Below are 16,587 nucleotides of genomic sequence, written 5' to 3'. Positions count from 1 at the left end.
GAAACTCCACCTGACCCACCTCTCCTCTGGATTGCCCCCCGAAGAGAATGTCCTGGAAAACTCTCAGCTGTGGAAGAGCTAAAAATAACCAAATTCTTTGAAATTATCGACCCCCTTATCAGCAGGCAGGTGGGCTCATTCCCACGTCGCTGGGGACTCTGGGCTACTTTCCCTGGGAGCGTTTGGTATAAATAATGATGGAGCCACCTCCTCAAGCCCTCCTGCGTCCTGTTCACAGAAGTCGCTGGCATGGCTGTCTTGTGGTTTTTGTCCTGCCTCGCACTCTTCAGTGCTGCTCAGGGCCTGGGTAAGCATCTACGTGTCCACATGTCTGGGGCGGAGAGCAAGGAGAGAAGGCCTTTCCTTGGCTGTATTATTCAGGGTTGGGTTGATCCATGCAGCTTGCAAGAACTTGGTAAGAGGCTGAAAAATAGCAGGCTGAGCTTCAGGTCTTGTCCTGCTACAGCTGGGTCAAGCTCAGTCCTTGGGAGAATGGGACATGCATTCAGCAAAGTCAGAAGGCAGGCAAAGAGCAGAAGCACAGGAGTACCTGTCAAGAAGAAGAGCAGTGCAGATGCATGGTCTGAGGTACAGCTGAAGTCAAGTCCAGGCAAGTAGTCCAAATCAAGCTCTATCTAAGGAATAGGATCATACCAGGAGTCAATAGCACGGGAGGTCAGACAGGAGAAGAAGCAAGGTTTGGGAATCTCCATTGTCTTTGTTTATCCCACTCCTGAAAACCTGGAGATGACTGACCAGGGCTACTTAGGGATTCTCTACACCAGGTGTTTTGTCCTGCTTTACCAGGACTTCTGTTTCCAGATTCTTTGTGGGGTTAAAGTCAACACTTTACACACACTTCCCCTCCCCCCACCCCCACCAGGGATTTGCTTTATCTGCAAGTTCTATATGTTTCATTATATAGCCACTAGATGGTGCAGAGTTGCACTATTACTGCTGTTATAGTGGAACTCCGCAATTACACAGAAAGATTCAAATCGCCATTTTAAAATAGCTCATTATCCCCGTTACAAATAAAGTGAAGGAAATGCTTACAAAGCACGGGAAAGGGCCTAGCGGTTGACGATGCCATGTAAAGGACCCGCAAACTCTTGTGAGTAACCCATCTCAATTGCAGGATGAAAGCTTTATGTAAATAAGCCCTTAGGGTATGTGCAGCATTTTTCAGATTAGAGCGAAGATGTGAAGCTGATCTACATGCTTAGGGAGTGGAAAGAATCTCATGGGACAGCTCTCTTGGGGTCGTACCATATGAAAGTACAGGGGCAAGAATAGCGTGTTTGAAAGGGAGACATGATAGTGGGCATCAATTATCTGAAACGCAGAAGATGGGGGCAGAGTTGTTCTTGGTTGCTCCAGAGGACAAGACAAGAAGCAACTGGTAGAAGTCACAGGCAAACAACTTCTGGCTATGCATTAGGAGAATTTTCCTAAGAGTGAGGGCTGTTTGGCAGTGGTATAGGCTCCCTTTGGTGGTGGTTGGATCTCTTCAACTAGAGGCATTTAGACAGAAGCTGGACGGCCATTTCTCAATCCCTGCCAATTCTCTGATGCTGGTATTATACTCTGTGCATGTTAAAATTCTGTGTATGTTAAAAAACAAAACAAAACATCAGGGAAAGGCTAGAATCCTTCATCCTAACATGCCTTCCTGACATGCTAGGTGTTCATGGGCATGGAATGGGGAGGAGGGGGTAATGTGGTGAGCATTAAGTCATGACATGCTCAGGTGCATTTTAAAGTGATACATTAATTTATTTTGTGGCAGTTGCCAAACTTGGTGGTGCAGCAGTAAAAGCAAGGCTTTGGGGCAGGGGGGCAAAAAATGGCTCCTCGACCTCCAAAAGTTGCCCACTCCTGGTGTAGGATTTATTTTAGTCTTGGTAGCATTTGGTTTAGAACAAAAGTGGCCCAAGCACTGAAGGATGGAGAGGCAGGAAGCTGGCTGAAGAAAAAGAAAAGAGGGCCTCCAGAAAAAGGTCACTTCCTTTTCCCCTCAGAAGAGTACTTTCTGCATGAGGCTTTTATTGGGTGCTCATGACTGCTCACACTCACAGAGGTTTGCAGGCCCTTTACACAACGTCGCCATCCTCCAGGGCCTCTCCTGTGCTTTGCGACCTTTATTGAGGTTCTTTTTTTTCCTAACAAGGAAAGTGTGGTATTCTTTATGAGTGGCATTATCGAACCCTCGTCTCATAGCGCCACCTAGTGCTTGTGTAATGGAAAGTATTACCCAGCATTTTAACAGCCTATAAATAAATTTTATCTTGGTGTTTTAAATTTGTAATTTTGCATTGCTGCTGTTTTTATCTGGTTGAGCTTTTATATTGTATTTTGTATTATGGTTTTATACTGTTGTTTTACACTTTGGTTTTAATTTTTGTGAACCACCCAGAGAGCTCTGGTTATTGGGAGGTTTAGAAATGTAATAAATAAATAAATAAATAAATAGGAGGAGAAAGAACCCCCTCCGCCCGGGGGAAAAAAATGTGTAAGGGAGCTGATCTTAATTCCACAGAGAATTCTGAAGCAGAACCTCATTAAAGAAGCGGGTTAAAAGCCTCGTGTAGAAAAGCCCTTAGGGTTTCCAAGGACAGAGGAACAAAGAGGGGCAGTTTCCTGTGCATTAAAGCATTTGGCAGTTCCAACACAGAGACCACCAAACACGCCGGCCACTTAGGAGCTGGTTCAAGACCTTCTGTCTTTGCCATGTGATAGAGGGGTGGGGGTGGGGGCTCAGAGCAAGGGAATTCACTTCCTTTGTTGCTTCCAGAATGTGGTGTCCCCGCAATCCACCCCATCGTGAGTGGCTACACCCGCATCGTCAACGGTGAGAATGCAGTGCCTGGATCATGGCCCTGGCAGGTCTCCTTGCAGGTAAGTATGCTTGGGAAATGATTGTAAATCCCTTTGCTTCAATGTGTTAGCTTATGATTCCTCTGCCAAAGCTTAACTCTGGAACATATTTTGAAGGGGTGGGGTAGACTCCCCCACCCCAACAGACCCCCCCCCAGAGGAATTCAGTTCTCAATAGAAAAATGGTTCCCCTCCGCTGAGCTGCTCCAACTGATGGCTGATCTTCAGGGACCTCTGGCCGGGGGCTTTTCCTCTTGCCTACTGCGTGTGACTGTTTTCCGTGGGTCTCATCTTCTCCTTTCGTGGGTCTTTCTTGCAGGAGAAGAGCGGCTGGCATTTCTGCGGTGGATCCCTAGTCAATGAGAACTGGGTGGTGACCGCTGCCCACTGCGGGGTGACGTAAGAACACAGACTCCCTGTACTGTGGGGATATAAAAACAGGAAAAGACGTTTGCGGGGGAGCATAGGTGGGGTAAGGTCATAGCAGCGGAGGGAGGGCAGAGAATCTGCTCTGGGTTTCAGGCAGAATCACTCAGCCCATTCAAGGAGCTCTCCAAAATTCCTTGGACCAGAGAAATGTTACTGCATTATTGAATGCCCTGAACCCCACAGCCTTGGTTACCGGAATGGTGGAGAATGCGTTACTATCCAGTACATGCAAAGGAGATGGATGATTTCAGCATGTTTCCATGATATCCCACGGCCTTTGCTGAGTGATTCTGCTACTGCCATTGTAAGTAGCAGTGAAGTAGCTACAAAGGTAGGGTGACCATATGAAAAGGAGGACAGGGCTCCTGTATCTTTAACAGTTGCATAGAAAAGAGAATTTCAGCAGGTGTCATTTGTATATATGGGGAACCTGGTGAAATTTCCTCTTCATCGCAGCAGTTAAGGGTGCAGGAGCTATAGGAGAGTGACCAGATTTAAAAGAGTGCCGGGCTCCTGCAGCTTTAACTGTTGTGATGAAGAACGAATTCCCCCAGGTTCCCCATATATACAAATGACACCTGCTGAAATTCCCTTTTCAATAGAACTGTTAAAGATACAGGAGCCCTGTCCTCCTTTTCATATGGTCACCCTATACAAAGGTGAAGCAGGAACAGTTCTTAAAGCACCCCCCCCCCCAAGTATGCAACTATGAAGTAGCAGTGAGGTAAAGAAAGTGAACCAGAAATGCTCTAACCCAACTCCTAAAACCGAAACTGTGAAATAGTGCAAAGTAAAAATAGAAACTAGAGTAGGAAAGCCTGAAGTACCCTATATTGAAAGTAGGGCTGTGCACGGACCCCCTGATCCACTCCAAATCCTGATCTGCAATTTCCGGATCAGGTCCATTCCACCCCTCATCGATCTGCCTATGGTCCGGTCCGGTCCGCTCTGCTGTGGAGCTCCGGTTCTGAATCGGAGCTCTGCGGTGGTGGTGGCAGCAGCAGCGCCGCCAGGTAAGGTCCCCCTACCACCTCAGAACTTACCTGGCTCCATCACAGTCTGGCGGTGCTTCAACTGAGGCTGAGGACTCAAACAGGAAGACCAGGCTGAAGTGCGGCCTGGTCTTCCAGATTGAATCCTCGGCCTCAGTTGAAGCTGACACCGGTCTGCGACGGAGCCAGGTAAGCCACCCTCCCCCCTGCCCCTTACCTGGCTCTGCCGCTGTCGCGGCACGGACTGCTGCAGCGCCAGGTAAGCCCCCACTTACCTTTTATTCTGAGCTCCGGATCGAGGCGAAGGATTCGCTTGGTCTCGATCTGCTTCCTCTCGATCCGCAGCTCCCCCGACCAGATCTGTCTCCGCCTTTGTCAGAGGCGAATCAGGCCGCCTCGCTATCGCTTCTCCAATCTGAAGCGAAGCGGAGCACAGCCCTAATGGAAAGTGCAAAACGGTGCAATTGCACAACTGAGAAATAGTGCAGCAGTAAAGGCTGGAACAGCACTACTGCAAAATAGTGTTAGCTGAAGCGAGAAAGGCAGCCTGAGTCCAAAGTGTGCTACTACGAATGGTGGGGGGGAGGAGAATGGGGAAGCGGGGAGGGAGAAGGGATGTCCCTCATATGACAGTGATGCATCAAAACAAAAACCCTGGACCAGGTCAATGACGCAGCTCTTGGCATGTGCAGTAAGCAGGTTTTAATTTGGGGAGATGGGCACACTGCAGTAGAATTGCACTGAAGCTGGGTTAAAAGAGAAAAACCTGCATTGCGAAAATTTGCTTTTTGGGAGGGAAGCTGCAGAACGGGCCATAGTGTCTTGTGCCATGAACAACCATGATGTGTTCTCACTCCACAGTAAATTGCCCGTGTAGATTTGTCCCCTCTGGTAGAAGAACAAAACAGAGCTCATTGCAATAGCTCACTTGCCTTGGTTGATAAATCTAGACAAGTCCAAGCTGCTAAATAACCCAGATCGAAGGTCTTGCAAGTTGACCTTGCAAAGACTTGGCTCCCAACCCTGGGACTCTTTTCTGTGTGATACAGAGGTCACTCACAAACTCTGGTGAGGTGAGTGACCAGAGGTCCTTTTCCTGACAGCTTTTGCTTGCTTTTCTCAGGACCTCCAATGTTGTTGTGCTTGGTGAAAATGACCGCAGCTCCGATGTGGAGAAAATCCAGAAGTTGGGTGTTGAAAAGGTTGGTTAAACAGCTTGACAGCCGGATGCTTGCTAGCAGAGGTGTCATGGTAAATATTGAAGTGTAGGGGCTCATTATGGCTGGTCTATAACCACACACCCAAGGAGAGTGAAAAAAATGAAGGCAGGTGTGTCGATCTGTGTGTGTGTGTGTGTGTGTTAGGGGTGTGCTCCACTCCATTATGGATCCCCAGTTCCGAAGTGGAGCGGGCTGATCCAGACCTCCGAAGCCCGGTTCCAGAGTGGATTGGGGAAGGTCCAGATTGGCCCAAAGTGGTTCGGAACGGTCCGAAGCTTCAAAGCCAGGTAAGTGGGGAGGGCAGCTTACCTGGCTCCCCCGACTGCTGCTGCCGTGGTCTGTGTGGTGATGGCAGCAGAGCCACGTAAGTGGGGAAGGGGGGAGGGGGGCTTACCTGGGTCCGTCACCGCCACAGTCCGTGCGGCGACAGTGGAGCCAGGGAAGTGGGAGAGGGGGAGGGGGGCTTACCTGGGTCTGCTGTGGTCTGTGTGGTGGCGGATGGCAGAGTCATTTAAGGGGGAGGGGGGCTTATTCAGCCTCCATTTTGTCCCCCCTTCCCCACTTACCTGCCTCCGCCGCCCACCGCAGAGGCAAGTAATTAGGGAAGGGGGGGCAAAATGGGGGCCGAATATCGATCTGGACCTTCGGATCTTGCTCCGGATCCAGTTCCGGAGTGGATCGGGGGAGGTCCAGATTGACCTGAACCGGTTCAGGTCCAATCCAGAAGTTCCGGATCGGGATCCGAAGTGGTTCGGGTAGGGGATGCACAGCCCTAGTGTGTATGTGTGTGTATTAAAGGCTGGCTCTTTAGTGAGTTGCCTCCCCACAAAAGGCTTCTACTATTATAAGTTTCAAAATTCTGTGACTTACAAAAATGACTCTGCTAAGCTAATAACGTGGAACCTGTCATCTGTGATCTACCTCAGGGGTCCCCAACCACTGGGCCATGGACCGGTACTGGTCCGTGGCCTGTTAGGAACCGGGCCGCGCAGGTGAGCTGTTTTCACCCACCCACCCCCACCCCCACCCCAGCATACCTGGGCACGGGGCGCCATCTCTCCTGCCCAGCCAAAGTGAAGCCAGGACGCTGGGGTGGGGTGGGGTGGCTTTGGAATGGTGCGTCCAGCCGGAAGCCACTCTGGGAGAGCAACTTCCGGGTGCGCCGTTCCAAAGCTGCCCGCCTGCCCCAGTGTCCTGGCTTCACTTCTGCTGGGCGCCCACCCAGCTGAAGCGAAGAGCGGGGGGCTTCCCAAAACTATCCCCTAAAACCCACCCACCCCGGTCTGTGGAAAAATTGTCTTCCACAAAACCAGTCCCTGGTGCCAGAAAGGTTGGGGACCGCTGTTCTACCTGGTCAATTGAGCAAAATTTCAGTGTGATCTGATACAAATTGCCACAGGTCCAGCTATTTAAAAAGTGCTGAAAATGGAAAGATTTGTCCTTTTAACTCCTAGGTACAGCTAGGCATGTCATTATATTTCTTTCCAATTTGGGTGAAAAGAACTGATGTACATTATTTAGGCTTGTTGAGGAGGTGTGCCTTTTTCATTCAGTGAAGTTCTGGGCAGCAGTTCAAACATTATAAAGGCTTTTCTGACCCATGAAAGCCTTTGGCAGCAACTGCTGGTGAAGTTATGTTGGGAATGTTCAGTTTCAAAATGAAGCTAGGATGCTTCACCCTGAAGCAGAACACGTAGTCCTGTGTTTTCAGAGGAATTATGTTACAGAGGGCTTCTAAGTGGAATTCCTATCCCTTTTGTTATGGAATGTGACCTCACAAGGACAGGCTACATGTTACTACACAGATTGGGACCCTAGCATGGAGAGAGGTTTAGGGGAAATATAACGCTTGCCGCCCCACCCCATCAGCCCCAAATTTGCATCAGCCCTCCCCCCATGCCTCTGATTTACATAGGGTGAGCATATGAAAAGGAGCACGGGGCTCCTATATCTTTTGCACTGAAAAGGGAATTTCAGCAGGTGAATTTGTATGCATGCAGCACCTGGGGAAATTCCCTCTTCATCACAACTGTTAAAGGTACAGGAGCCCTGCCCAAATGACCAGATACAAAAGAGGGCAGAGCTCCTGCAGCTTTAACTGTTGTGATGAAGAGGGAATTTTAGCAGGTGCTACATGCATACAAATGACACCTGCTGAAATTCCCTTTTCTATACAACTGTTGAAAATACAGGAGCCCAGTCCTCCTTTCTGTATGGTCACCCTAATTTACACTGCCAAAAAGCCATTCACTTGTAATGTAAACTGCAAGCATAGAGCCAAAGGTTAATGCCCCCCTACCTACATCTCTAGGATCCTGGTCATATGAGGTCCCTTGAGCTTACATTTGAGTAAAAAGAAAAACAAACTCTTTAAAGGGACATATAGTCTGACCCGCAGATAATTTGGGTGCTGCAGAGGTGGGGAGAACTGAAAGATCAGGCCTTTTTGAAAGTGGAAATGCGATACAAGACTTCCAGTCATTGCTCTTAAACTATGTGTGGTGGGAAAAGGACATGCAAGGATCATGTCTCACACGTTACACTTGAATGTGTGTTCACACTTTATATACATTTATTAAGACAGTAGTGAGAATCTAGCCCTATTCAGCCATTCCCATCATGTGTCAAATAGACACATGAGGAAGGGAAGCAAGGATAACTTCCTCAGCTCCATCCCCTGGCTCACCATTTCCATCAATTACTACACATATGCAGAAGACCTCCTCCTCTATCTGTAGACAGACACTCTATCTGGTTTAAGACCAGAGTTAAGGTTGTCTCATGTAAGCGCAAGCTCTGCAAAGTCAGGAAATTAGAAGCTAAGGCTCATGCCTAAACAAAGGTGCCCTGTGATCAGTGTTGATCTTGCACAATGTCAGAAACTGCGCTTGCTCACAACTTCCTCTCCACGCACGCACACTTTTCCTTGGTCAGCAAAGATGTACCAAGTTGTCTTGGACCTGCATTGCCTTATGAAGTATCTGGCCTTACTGCTAGAAGAGGTCTTCCTCTCAATGTTTAACCCATCCCGCAAGCTACTGAGGTAAGCAACAAATTGGCATGGGTTGGGTCAACTTGCAGGAGGATTTCTCTAGTAAAACAGTAAAGCTTAGATCAGCCTTCCTCAACCTGGGGCGCTGCAGATGTGTTGGACTGCATCTCCCAGAATGCCCCAGCCAGCATCTAAGGCTGGCTTAGTTGCTTCGTAATGTAATACAGGACCAGGATGTCTTTGCTGGTCCCAGGCACACCATCTGCCCAACCATTTGTCCTTTATTTTGGTGATGTAATTCCTCTTCTTTGGTGTTTCATAAATGCCCTCCTTCATCCGGCTTGAAGACAAGGAATCATAAGGAGGGAGAGCAGGCAGGGCGCTTGAAGGTGCCCATCAACACTTAACAGCTGCACAACAGCATGAGCAGGTAGCAGGTCAGAGTCTTCCCATAGGGGTACCATCTTTATAGTCAATATTTCTAAAATGGCATATATGCCTATAAATTAAAATACGCAAATTTTATGCAAATCTACGCTTCTCTTTTTTGGAGAACGCCGAAAGGAAAGGAAGTGGGAGCAGATGGATGGAGGAGGTGTTTTGCTCCCCTCCACCTCACTCCCTGTTTCCTGTTTGCAGCGCTCACGATCACCCTCTCCCACCAGGTCTTCACCCACCCAAAGTGGAACCCGCAAACCATCAACAACGACATCACCCTCATCAAGCTGGCGACTCCTGCTGAGCTGACTCCCGCTGTGTCCCCCGTGTGCATGACTGAAGCCGTGAACCTGTTCAAGAGCGGAGACCTTTGTGTCACCACTGGCTGGGGCAAGACACGCTACAACGGTGGGTCTGGCAGGGCTCTTCCGTATCACAAGGGGTGTGTGTGCTTTCTGCCTTCAGTTTGGGCTGAAAGAGAGGTGCAGGTTGCAGTAGAAAGAGGAGGCAAATCCCAGCTATTGTACATCTCCAGCCTTCCTGGAACCCCCTTGAAATGTCCATTGGTAAGGAGGTAGTCCCAGAAGATGTGACCCTCTGGGATCGTAGACAATGCCCATCTGCAGAGTGTTGTGCTGTTCAGTAAAATAGACTTCTTTCTCCCATCCGTATCATCACCTGAAGCAAAGGAGCCTTCTTCAAACTCAGTGTTGTGTTAGCAACATTGGGGGATTCCACACGTCGTACTGAGGGCGCTTCCATGCGCCCCCAGTGCGCTCCCAGAGTGATCGTGTAGCTTGCCTGTTCAAAGAGACGAGGAAGAGGCGTCCTTGCCGCCGCCGCCACCCACCTACCTCCTCGCCGGCCGGGTCGGAGAGGAGGTAGGTGGGTGGCGGCGGCAGCGGCGGCGGCAAGAACGCCTCTTCCTCGTCTCTTCGAACAGGCAAGCTACACGATTGCTTTGGGGGCGAACTGGGGGCGCATGGAAGCGCCCTCAGTACGACGTGTGGAATCCCCCATTATTTGACCCTTTTGGTAACCAGATTAACACCCTTGAAACAAAAGGAGATGGCCATCCTTGGACTTCACAATAGGGGTGGAGAATTTCAGGCTCGAGGTGGATGTCTGCCCCTCCTCGGTCCCAATCCATCTTTTTTGGGCTTCTTCAGATGGCCACGCCCCCTTTCCCACCTGCCACCCCTGACCACTGATGGTTTGGTGGTTTCCCAGGTTTTGTGAAGGTTCCCCCCCCCCATTCTCAACAGTGAAATGCCCTCCTAAGATGTAGTTACTGGAAGGAAGAGCTTTAGGCTAATATGGTGGTACTTGGTCCCACCCCTTTGGCCTTCGGTACTGCCCACCAGTGGGATCCAGCCCCCAAGAACTTCTCCAAAACGGAATTTGTCCCTCAGCCCGAAAGAGGTTCTACATTCCTTAACTGCCTGCCTTGAGACCAAGGCCTCCTCCAGGCGACCTATATCTCAGGGGTCAGGAGAACGACTTACTCAGTTGGTGTAACTCTTCCCAAGTGGTTAAGATAAGCTGGGTGCTTCTGCTCACACTATTCCATAGAGTTTAGAGAAACCAAGGCAGGCAGTACAGTTGGCATGATCAGCTTCTGGAGCACATCATGAGGGACGGGATTGTCCTGGAGAAGATCGGTACCCATTTTTCTCCGGGACGGTTCTCGGGCTACCTGAATGCATCTTCAGAAAACGAAACAGAACAGTTCAGTGACCCATGGACCCTGCTTTCAAGATGGATTTTGTTCCACCAGCCTTAAAAATTGGGGTTGGGTGGGAGATAGACTGTGTCCTAGCTGTTGCCACTAACCCATCAAGGCATGCTAGTCCCAACTGTACTACTGGCCACAGTTGTTTGCAATCAGGAGAGAAGAGTTAAATGCATGTTGTTGTTGTTGTTGTTGTTGTTGTTGTTGTTATTACATTAGTTTACAGAGTAAAACAGGACAGCTCCCTGCCACTATGAACTTGCAATCTAAAATTCAACTCAGGGGAAATGGCAGAGCATAGGCAAGGAAGTGAAAGTGAAGGTGAAGTTGCATGTAGTCAGGCTTAAAGCTCCATCCGACCAGTGTTTTATTGCAGGCTTGTTCCTCACATGACATTCTCTGCCTCCCGCGCGCTTTCTGCCCCTTCTGGCTTTCCTAGTGCAACAACAACAAAAATTCACCTCATTAAGTCAGAGGTTCTTTTAGGAGAAGCAGCACTATTAGAACAGCGGACTCAATGGGCCTCCTGCTTATTCTGTACTTCCTCTTTTGAAAAGAGGAAGTAACTGAGGTTCTAAAAGACCTGCGGAGAAGCGAAGGTAGGGAGTGTGTTTACCCCCGGTGTGATGGAGATTTTAGTTACAGGTGGGGGCACGGGAACTCTGGCATTAGATAGGCTTTGTGGAGGGATTTGAAGGAAGTATGAAAAGTGGTATCACGTCATTTCAGTTGCAAGCACACAGGGCAGCAGGAGAGCAAGAGGAGAGCAGCTTTCACCAAACTGGGACCCTCCCACTGTGTCACTAGGGTGACCATACGAAAAGGAGGACTGGGCTCCTGTATCCTTAACAGTTGTATTAAAAAGGGAATTTCAGCAGGTGTCATTTGTATATATTGGGAACCTGGTCACAATAGTTAAAGCTGCAGGTGCCCTGCCCTCTTTTAAATCTGGTCGCAGTATAGCTGCAGTATAGCTCCTGCAGCTTTAACTGTTGTGATGAAGAGGGGATTTCACCAGGTTCCCCATATATACAAGTGACACCAGCTGAAATTCCCTTTTCTATGCAACTGTTAAAGATACAGGAGCCCTGTCCTCCTTTTCATAGGGTCACCCTATACTGTGTTGGACAATAACTCTTAGCATCCACAGCCAGCACTCCAGACTGGGAGGGCACCAGGTTGGGGATGGCTGAAGAAGAGATTTTGGGGGTGCAAATGTGGCTTAGGTATTTTTTTCAAGCAAGATTTGCTTTGCACTGTAGGTGCATCTACTATAACTGATCTGATCCTGTCTCCTACAGCTTTCACAACCCCCAGCAAGCTGCAACAAACGGCCCTGCCCCTTCTGTCCAATGAAGAGTGCAAGCAGCACTGGGGCAACCAGATCAGTGACCTGATGATCTGCGCGGGTGCAGCCGGCTCCTCTTCATGCATGGTGAGCACCCAAGCCCTCTCCCCCAGAGCCCTGGACGGCCCCTCTCCGTTATCGCTACTTCCTTGGAGGAGAATAGCAGGTGATTGGCACCTGCAGAGAAGGTCTCACTCTTATCTCAAGCCAGACCATTAGTTCATTTAGCTCAGCATTGTCTACACTGACTGGCAGTGGATCTCTCGGTTCTCACCCATAGGTCTTACCTTGCACTACCTGGAGATCCCAAAGATCTATCCATCTATTGGTCCATCTGTCTTTCTAGCTATCATCTATATTTGCACACCACATTTCCACCACACCTAAAAAAAGGATATTATAGAGCTGGAAAAAGTGCAGAAAAGGGCAACTAAAACAATTAAGGGGCTGGAGCATCTCCCCTATGAGGAAAGGTTACATCAGCTGGGGGCTAAGGGGAGACATGATAGAGGTGTACAGAATTATGCATGGTGTGGAGAATGTGGACAGGCGACATTTTTCTCCCTCTTTCAAAATACCAGAACCTGGGGTCATCCCATGAAGCTGATTGTTGGGAGATCCAGGACAAATAAGTACTTCTTCACACAGCGCATAGTTAAATCATGGAATTCTCCACCACAAGATGTAGTGATGGCCACAAGTTTGGATGGCTTTAAAAGGGGGTTGGATAAATTCTTGGAGGAGAAGACTATCAATGGCTACTAGCCCTGATGATTGTGAGCTATCTCCAGTATTCGAGGCAATAAGCCTGTGTGCACCAGTTGCTGGGGAACATGGGTGGGAGGGTGTTATTGCACCATGTTCTGCTTGGTCATCCCTGGCTGATGGCTGGTTGGCCCCTGTGTGAACAGAGTGCTGGACTAGATGGACCCTTGGTCTGATCCAGCAGGGCACTTTTTATGTTCTTATGTCACAAAGGCAATGTACAACATGTTTAAAAAACGACAAACAGTGTTCTATCTGCATCGGAATGAGTAACACACTCTCAAATTAATACAGTAGGCAGGCAATCATTATGAAAATTGTAAGTTAGATTTGGTGAGAGGTTTCACTTCCCATGGTGCACACCTCTCTCGGAACTAAAGGGCTACAGTTACAGTAGCCCTTTAAAGGTTCACTACTACTTTAGCCACCTGCACTGGACAGGCTGGTGCAGCAACTGTGATTTATTGCAAAACCCAAAATAGCTAAGCGCCAGGTCTGGAAAAAACTCATTGAAATGCAATGAACTGGCAGCTGTAACATCTGGCTTCTCTATTGTGTATTTGTGCTTTTAACCTGTTGATTGTTTTACTATGATTTTAATTTTTGTGAACTGCCCAGAGAACTTTGGCTATTGGGCGGTATAGAAATGAAATAAATAAATAAATAAATAAATAAATAAATAAATAAATAAATAAATAAATAAGAGACTAAAGAAGAGAGGACAATTGCAGAGAAAAGAGCTTGTGTGTGGAAGCAACCTTGGGGGAAAATCATCATGCAACACCCCTTCTCCCCCCCCTCCCAACAATCTGAAATGTTAAATGCTAGGAATAGAAGGTTGACTAGTTCAAATATTCTTTGTCGGCGGATCCAAGGCATAGTTCAGGCAGGTGTATGTGAAGCAGGGAGAAAGGTATGAAACTGTGCTCTGATCGTTCCTGAAAGTGGGAAAAAAAGATTTTCTTGGTTCTAAAGGAGGAAAGTGGCAGAGGGCCTGGAAACTGTTAATTAAATATACAGTAGCCCTTAAGCTTCAAGAGGAATAGCCATGTTAGGGAGGCCTTCCTCTCAAAATAGGTCCCTTCCTCTCGGATTCTAGATTCAACCTGGAGTGTGGAGCTATTACATTTAAGGTGCAATCCTATGCATGTTTAGACAGAACATAAGTCCTGCAACTCCAAGCATTCATAGAATCATAGAATAGCAGAGTTGGAAGGGGACAAGGCCATCGAGTCCAACCCCCTGCTCAATGCAGGAATCCACCCTAAAGCATCCCTGACAGATGCTTGTCCAGCTGCCTCTTGAAGGCCTCTAGTGTGGGAGAGCCCACAACCTCCCTAGGTAACTGATTCCATTGCCATACTGCTCTAACAGTCAGGACGTTTTTCATGATGTCCAGCTGGAATCCAGCTTCCTTTAACTTGAGCCCGTTATTCCGTGTCCTGCACTCTGGGAGGATCGAGAAGAGATCCTGGCCCTCCTCTGTGTGACAACCTTTTAAGTCTTTGAAGAGTGCTCTCATGTCTCCCCTCAATCTTCTCTTCTCCAGGCTAAACCTGCCCAGTTCTTTCAGTCTCTCTTCATAGGGCTTTGTTTCCAGGCCCCTGATCATCCTGGTTGCCCTCCTCTGAATACGCTCCAGCTTGTCTGCGTCCTTCTTGAATTGCAAAACCCAGAACTGGACGCATTCCCCAGCCACTGCCCTTAAAATACTAACAAGGTCTAAGCTGCTATTCTTGTGTTTGCAGGGTGACTCCGGTGGACCCCTTGTGTGCCAGAAGAATGGTGTTTGGCAGCTGGTGGGCATCGTTTCTTGGGGCAGCAGCCAGTGCAAAGTCACTATGCCAGGCGTGTACGCTCGTGTCAGCGAGCTCCGGGAGTGGGCTGATGAGATCATGGCCAATAACTGAGCCACCTGAGCCAAGGGGCCGGGGGAATCAATAAAATCTGTTTCTCCTTTATGAGCATTTTGTTCTTGCTTTGTTTCTGCCGGACAACACAAATCAACCCCCGGCCTGAGTGTGAGAGTTCCTGTTTCTTCCCAACGCCCCTCCTCAGACAGCTCACGACCCTAAGGAACAGTTTTGGGTCTTGGGCAGCACCAATGTGAAGGGAAAAATGTTTAACATTCCACACCTCTCAGGTAGAGTGGCCATGCATCCTCTTCTACAGAGGACTGTCCTCTGTTTCGAGCCTGTCCTCTTCATCTGAAAGGCTGTCTAGTCCAAGTCCAGTTTAAAGATGAAGTGGACCTTAAAGTTGGACATCAGCAGCTGGCACCAGGAACAGCAGACTGAGAAAAGTACCCAGATCTCCTAGTCAGAGCCCCGCAATGGAGAGATGTATTTCTATTTAAATTATAATTATTTCTACATTTGCATCCCCAAATACCTGCTTCTGACATGAGCTGCCTATGACCTGTTCTTGCTTCATTCCTGCCACACACCACAAATTAATCTCAGGTTTTTTCTGTGCCATGTGTGGGTGGCAGAGGCCCCAATTATTCACGTCCCCCTCAGACACCTCTAGCAATGAAGTCAGGCTTAAGGGGCTGTCATTACTTCAGTCCAGACCTACACCCTCACCTGCTCAAAGATAGCTGTGACACCTGTAAGCTCTGGATGTGAGTTCTGCTTTTGACAGATGGATGGGGTGCCCATATTTTGGAAACCAAAAAGGAGGTCAACATGGCTGTCCCTCAAGGGGGCCTGCCTACCAACATGTCCAGACCCCCAAGGGGCACACCCATCCAAACAGCCTTGGTCACATGTCTGATTTTACAGCACACAATTAAGACAAACCCGTTCTATACAACATCTTAATGTTAAAATCACTGAAATAAAGAATAATGTAACTGAAATTAACACATTTAGTTGCTGTACAAATTTTAGGACTCTTCCTCCCGATGTGCCCAGGAATGTTTTTCAGTAGATCTCAATTTTCTTAAAAGGGGTTGGCTGTTAAGCAAGAAAGTGTGGAATTCCTTACAAGACATTTTCTTGTTGTAGAATCCTTTTCAATGCCTCCACAGACATCTGATTCCTGTCCTTTGTCCACTGGGTTTGCATTAGTGAGAAAACACGCTCCACATTAGCATTGAGGGAGGGTTACATTTCTTGATATCCTAAATGACTGTGCCCTGGAACAGTTGGTCATGGAACTGACAAGAAGGGAGGCGACCCTGGACTAAATCCTAAGTGGCGCTGCCCAGGTCCTAATACGAGATGTAAATACTGTTGAACCAAACAGTAACAGTGACTACAATTCTATCAGATTCAATATATACTTAAGAGGGAAACTGCCCAGGAAGTCCAACACAGTCACCTTGGACTTCAAAAGAGGAAACTTCTCTAAAATGAGGGAGCTGATGAAAAGAGTCTGACATCCATCCCTGGGAAAATTCTGGAGCAGATTATAAAGAAGTCAATCTGTAAACACCTTGAAATCAATGCGGTGATCACTAGAAGCCAACATAGATTTGCCAGGAACAAATCCTGTCAGACTAATTTGATCTCATTTTTTGATTGGGTAACCTCCCTTGTGGACTGTGGGAATGCTGTGGACGTCACATATCTTGACTTCAGCTAAGCTTTTGACAAAGTGCCCCGTGATATTCTGATTAACAAACTAGCCAAAAGTGGGCTAGATGGAACAACCCTAGGGCACAAAATAGTCTGGCACCGACCCTGATGGCCGGAAGTAAATATTATTGCATCGGGTGCTGCTCTCATGGGCTGTGAAAGCTCAGAAAGAAGCCAGGTGTGCTGAAGGAGGAAGGAGTGAGTCAGGTGCCT

At 48.2% G+C, this 16,587-nt stretch overlaps 1 protein-coding gene across 1 annotated transcript; it reads left to right on the top strand.

The window, feature by feature from the left end:
• Nucleotides 1-236: 236 nt before the first annotated feature.
• On the top strand, nucleotides 237-14,703 carry LOC134408610 (chymotrypsinogen A-like). Its single transcript, XM_063140955.1, has 7 exons — nucleotides 237-307; nucleotides 2,795-2,898; nucleotides 3,197-3,276; nucleotides 5,422-5,500; nucleotides 9,176-9,356; nucleotides 11,982-12,115; nucleotides 14,542-14,703. Exons 1-7 carry the CDS (start codon nucleotides 250-252, stop codon nucleotides 14,701-14,703), a joined length of 798 nt encoding a protein of 265 aa, XP_062997025.1. The 5' UTR covers nucleotides 237-249.
• The last annotated feature ends 1,884 nt before the right edge of the window (nucleotides 14,704-16,587 follow it).

This window comes from Elgaria multicarinata, chromosome 14, assembly GCF_023053635.1.
Source record: "Elgaria multicarinata webbii isolate HBS135686 ecotype San Diego chromosome 14, rElgMul1.1.pri, whole genome shotgun sequence".
NCBI classification, from domain to species: domain Eukaryota; kingdom Metazoa; phylum Chordata; class Lepidosauria; order Squamata; family Anguidae; genus Elgaria; species Elgaria multicarinata.
This window is presented reverse-complemented; position numbering and strand designations above follow the sequence as displayed.

Bases quoted from the DNA above. Each gene is read 5' to 3' on its own strand.
- LOC134408610 (XM_063140955.1), top strand. From the start codon at position 250: ATGGCTGTCTTGTGGTTTTTGTCCTGCCTCGCACTCTTCAGTGCTGCT. The intron at 9,357-11,981 runs GTGGGTCTGGCA...TGTCTCCTACAG, and splicing joins GGGCAAGACACGCTACAACG to CTTTCACAACCCCCAGCAAG. The intron at 12,116-14,541 runs GTGAGCACCCAA...TTGTGTTTGCAG, and splicing joins CCGGCTCCTCTTCATGCATG to GGTGACTCCGGTGGACCCCT.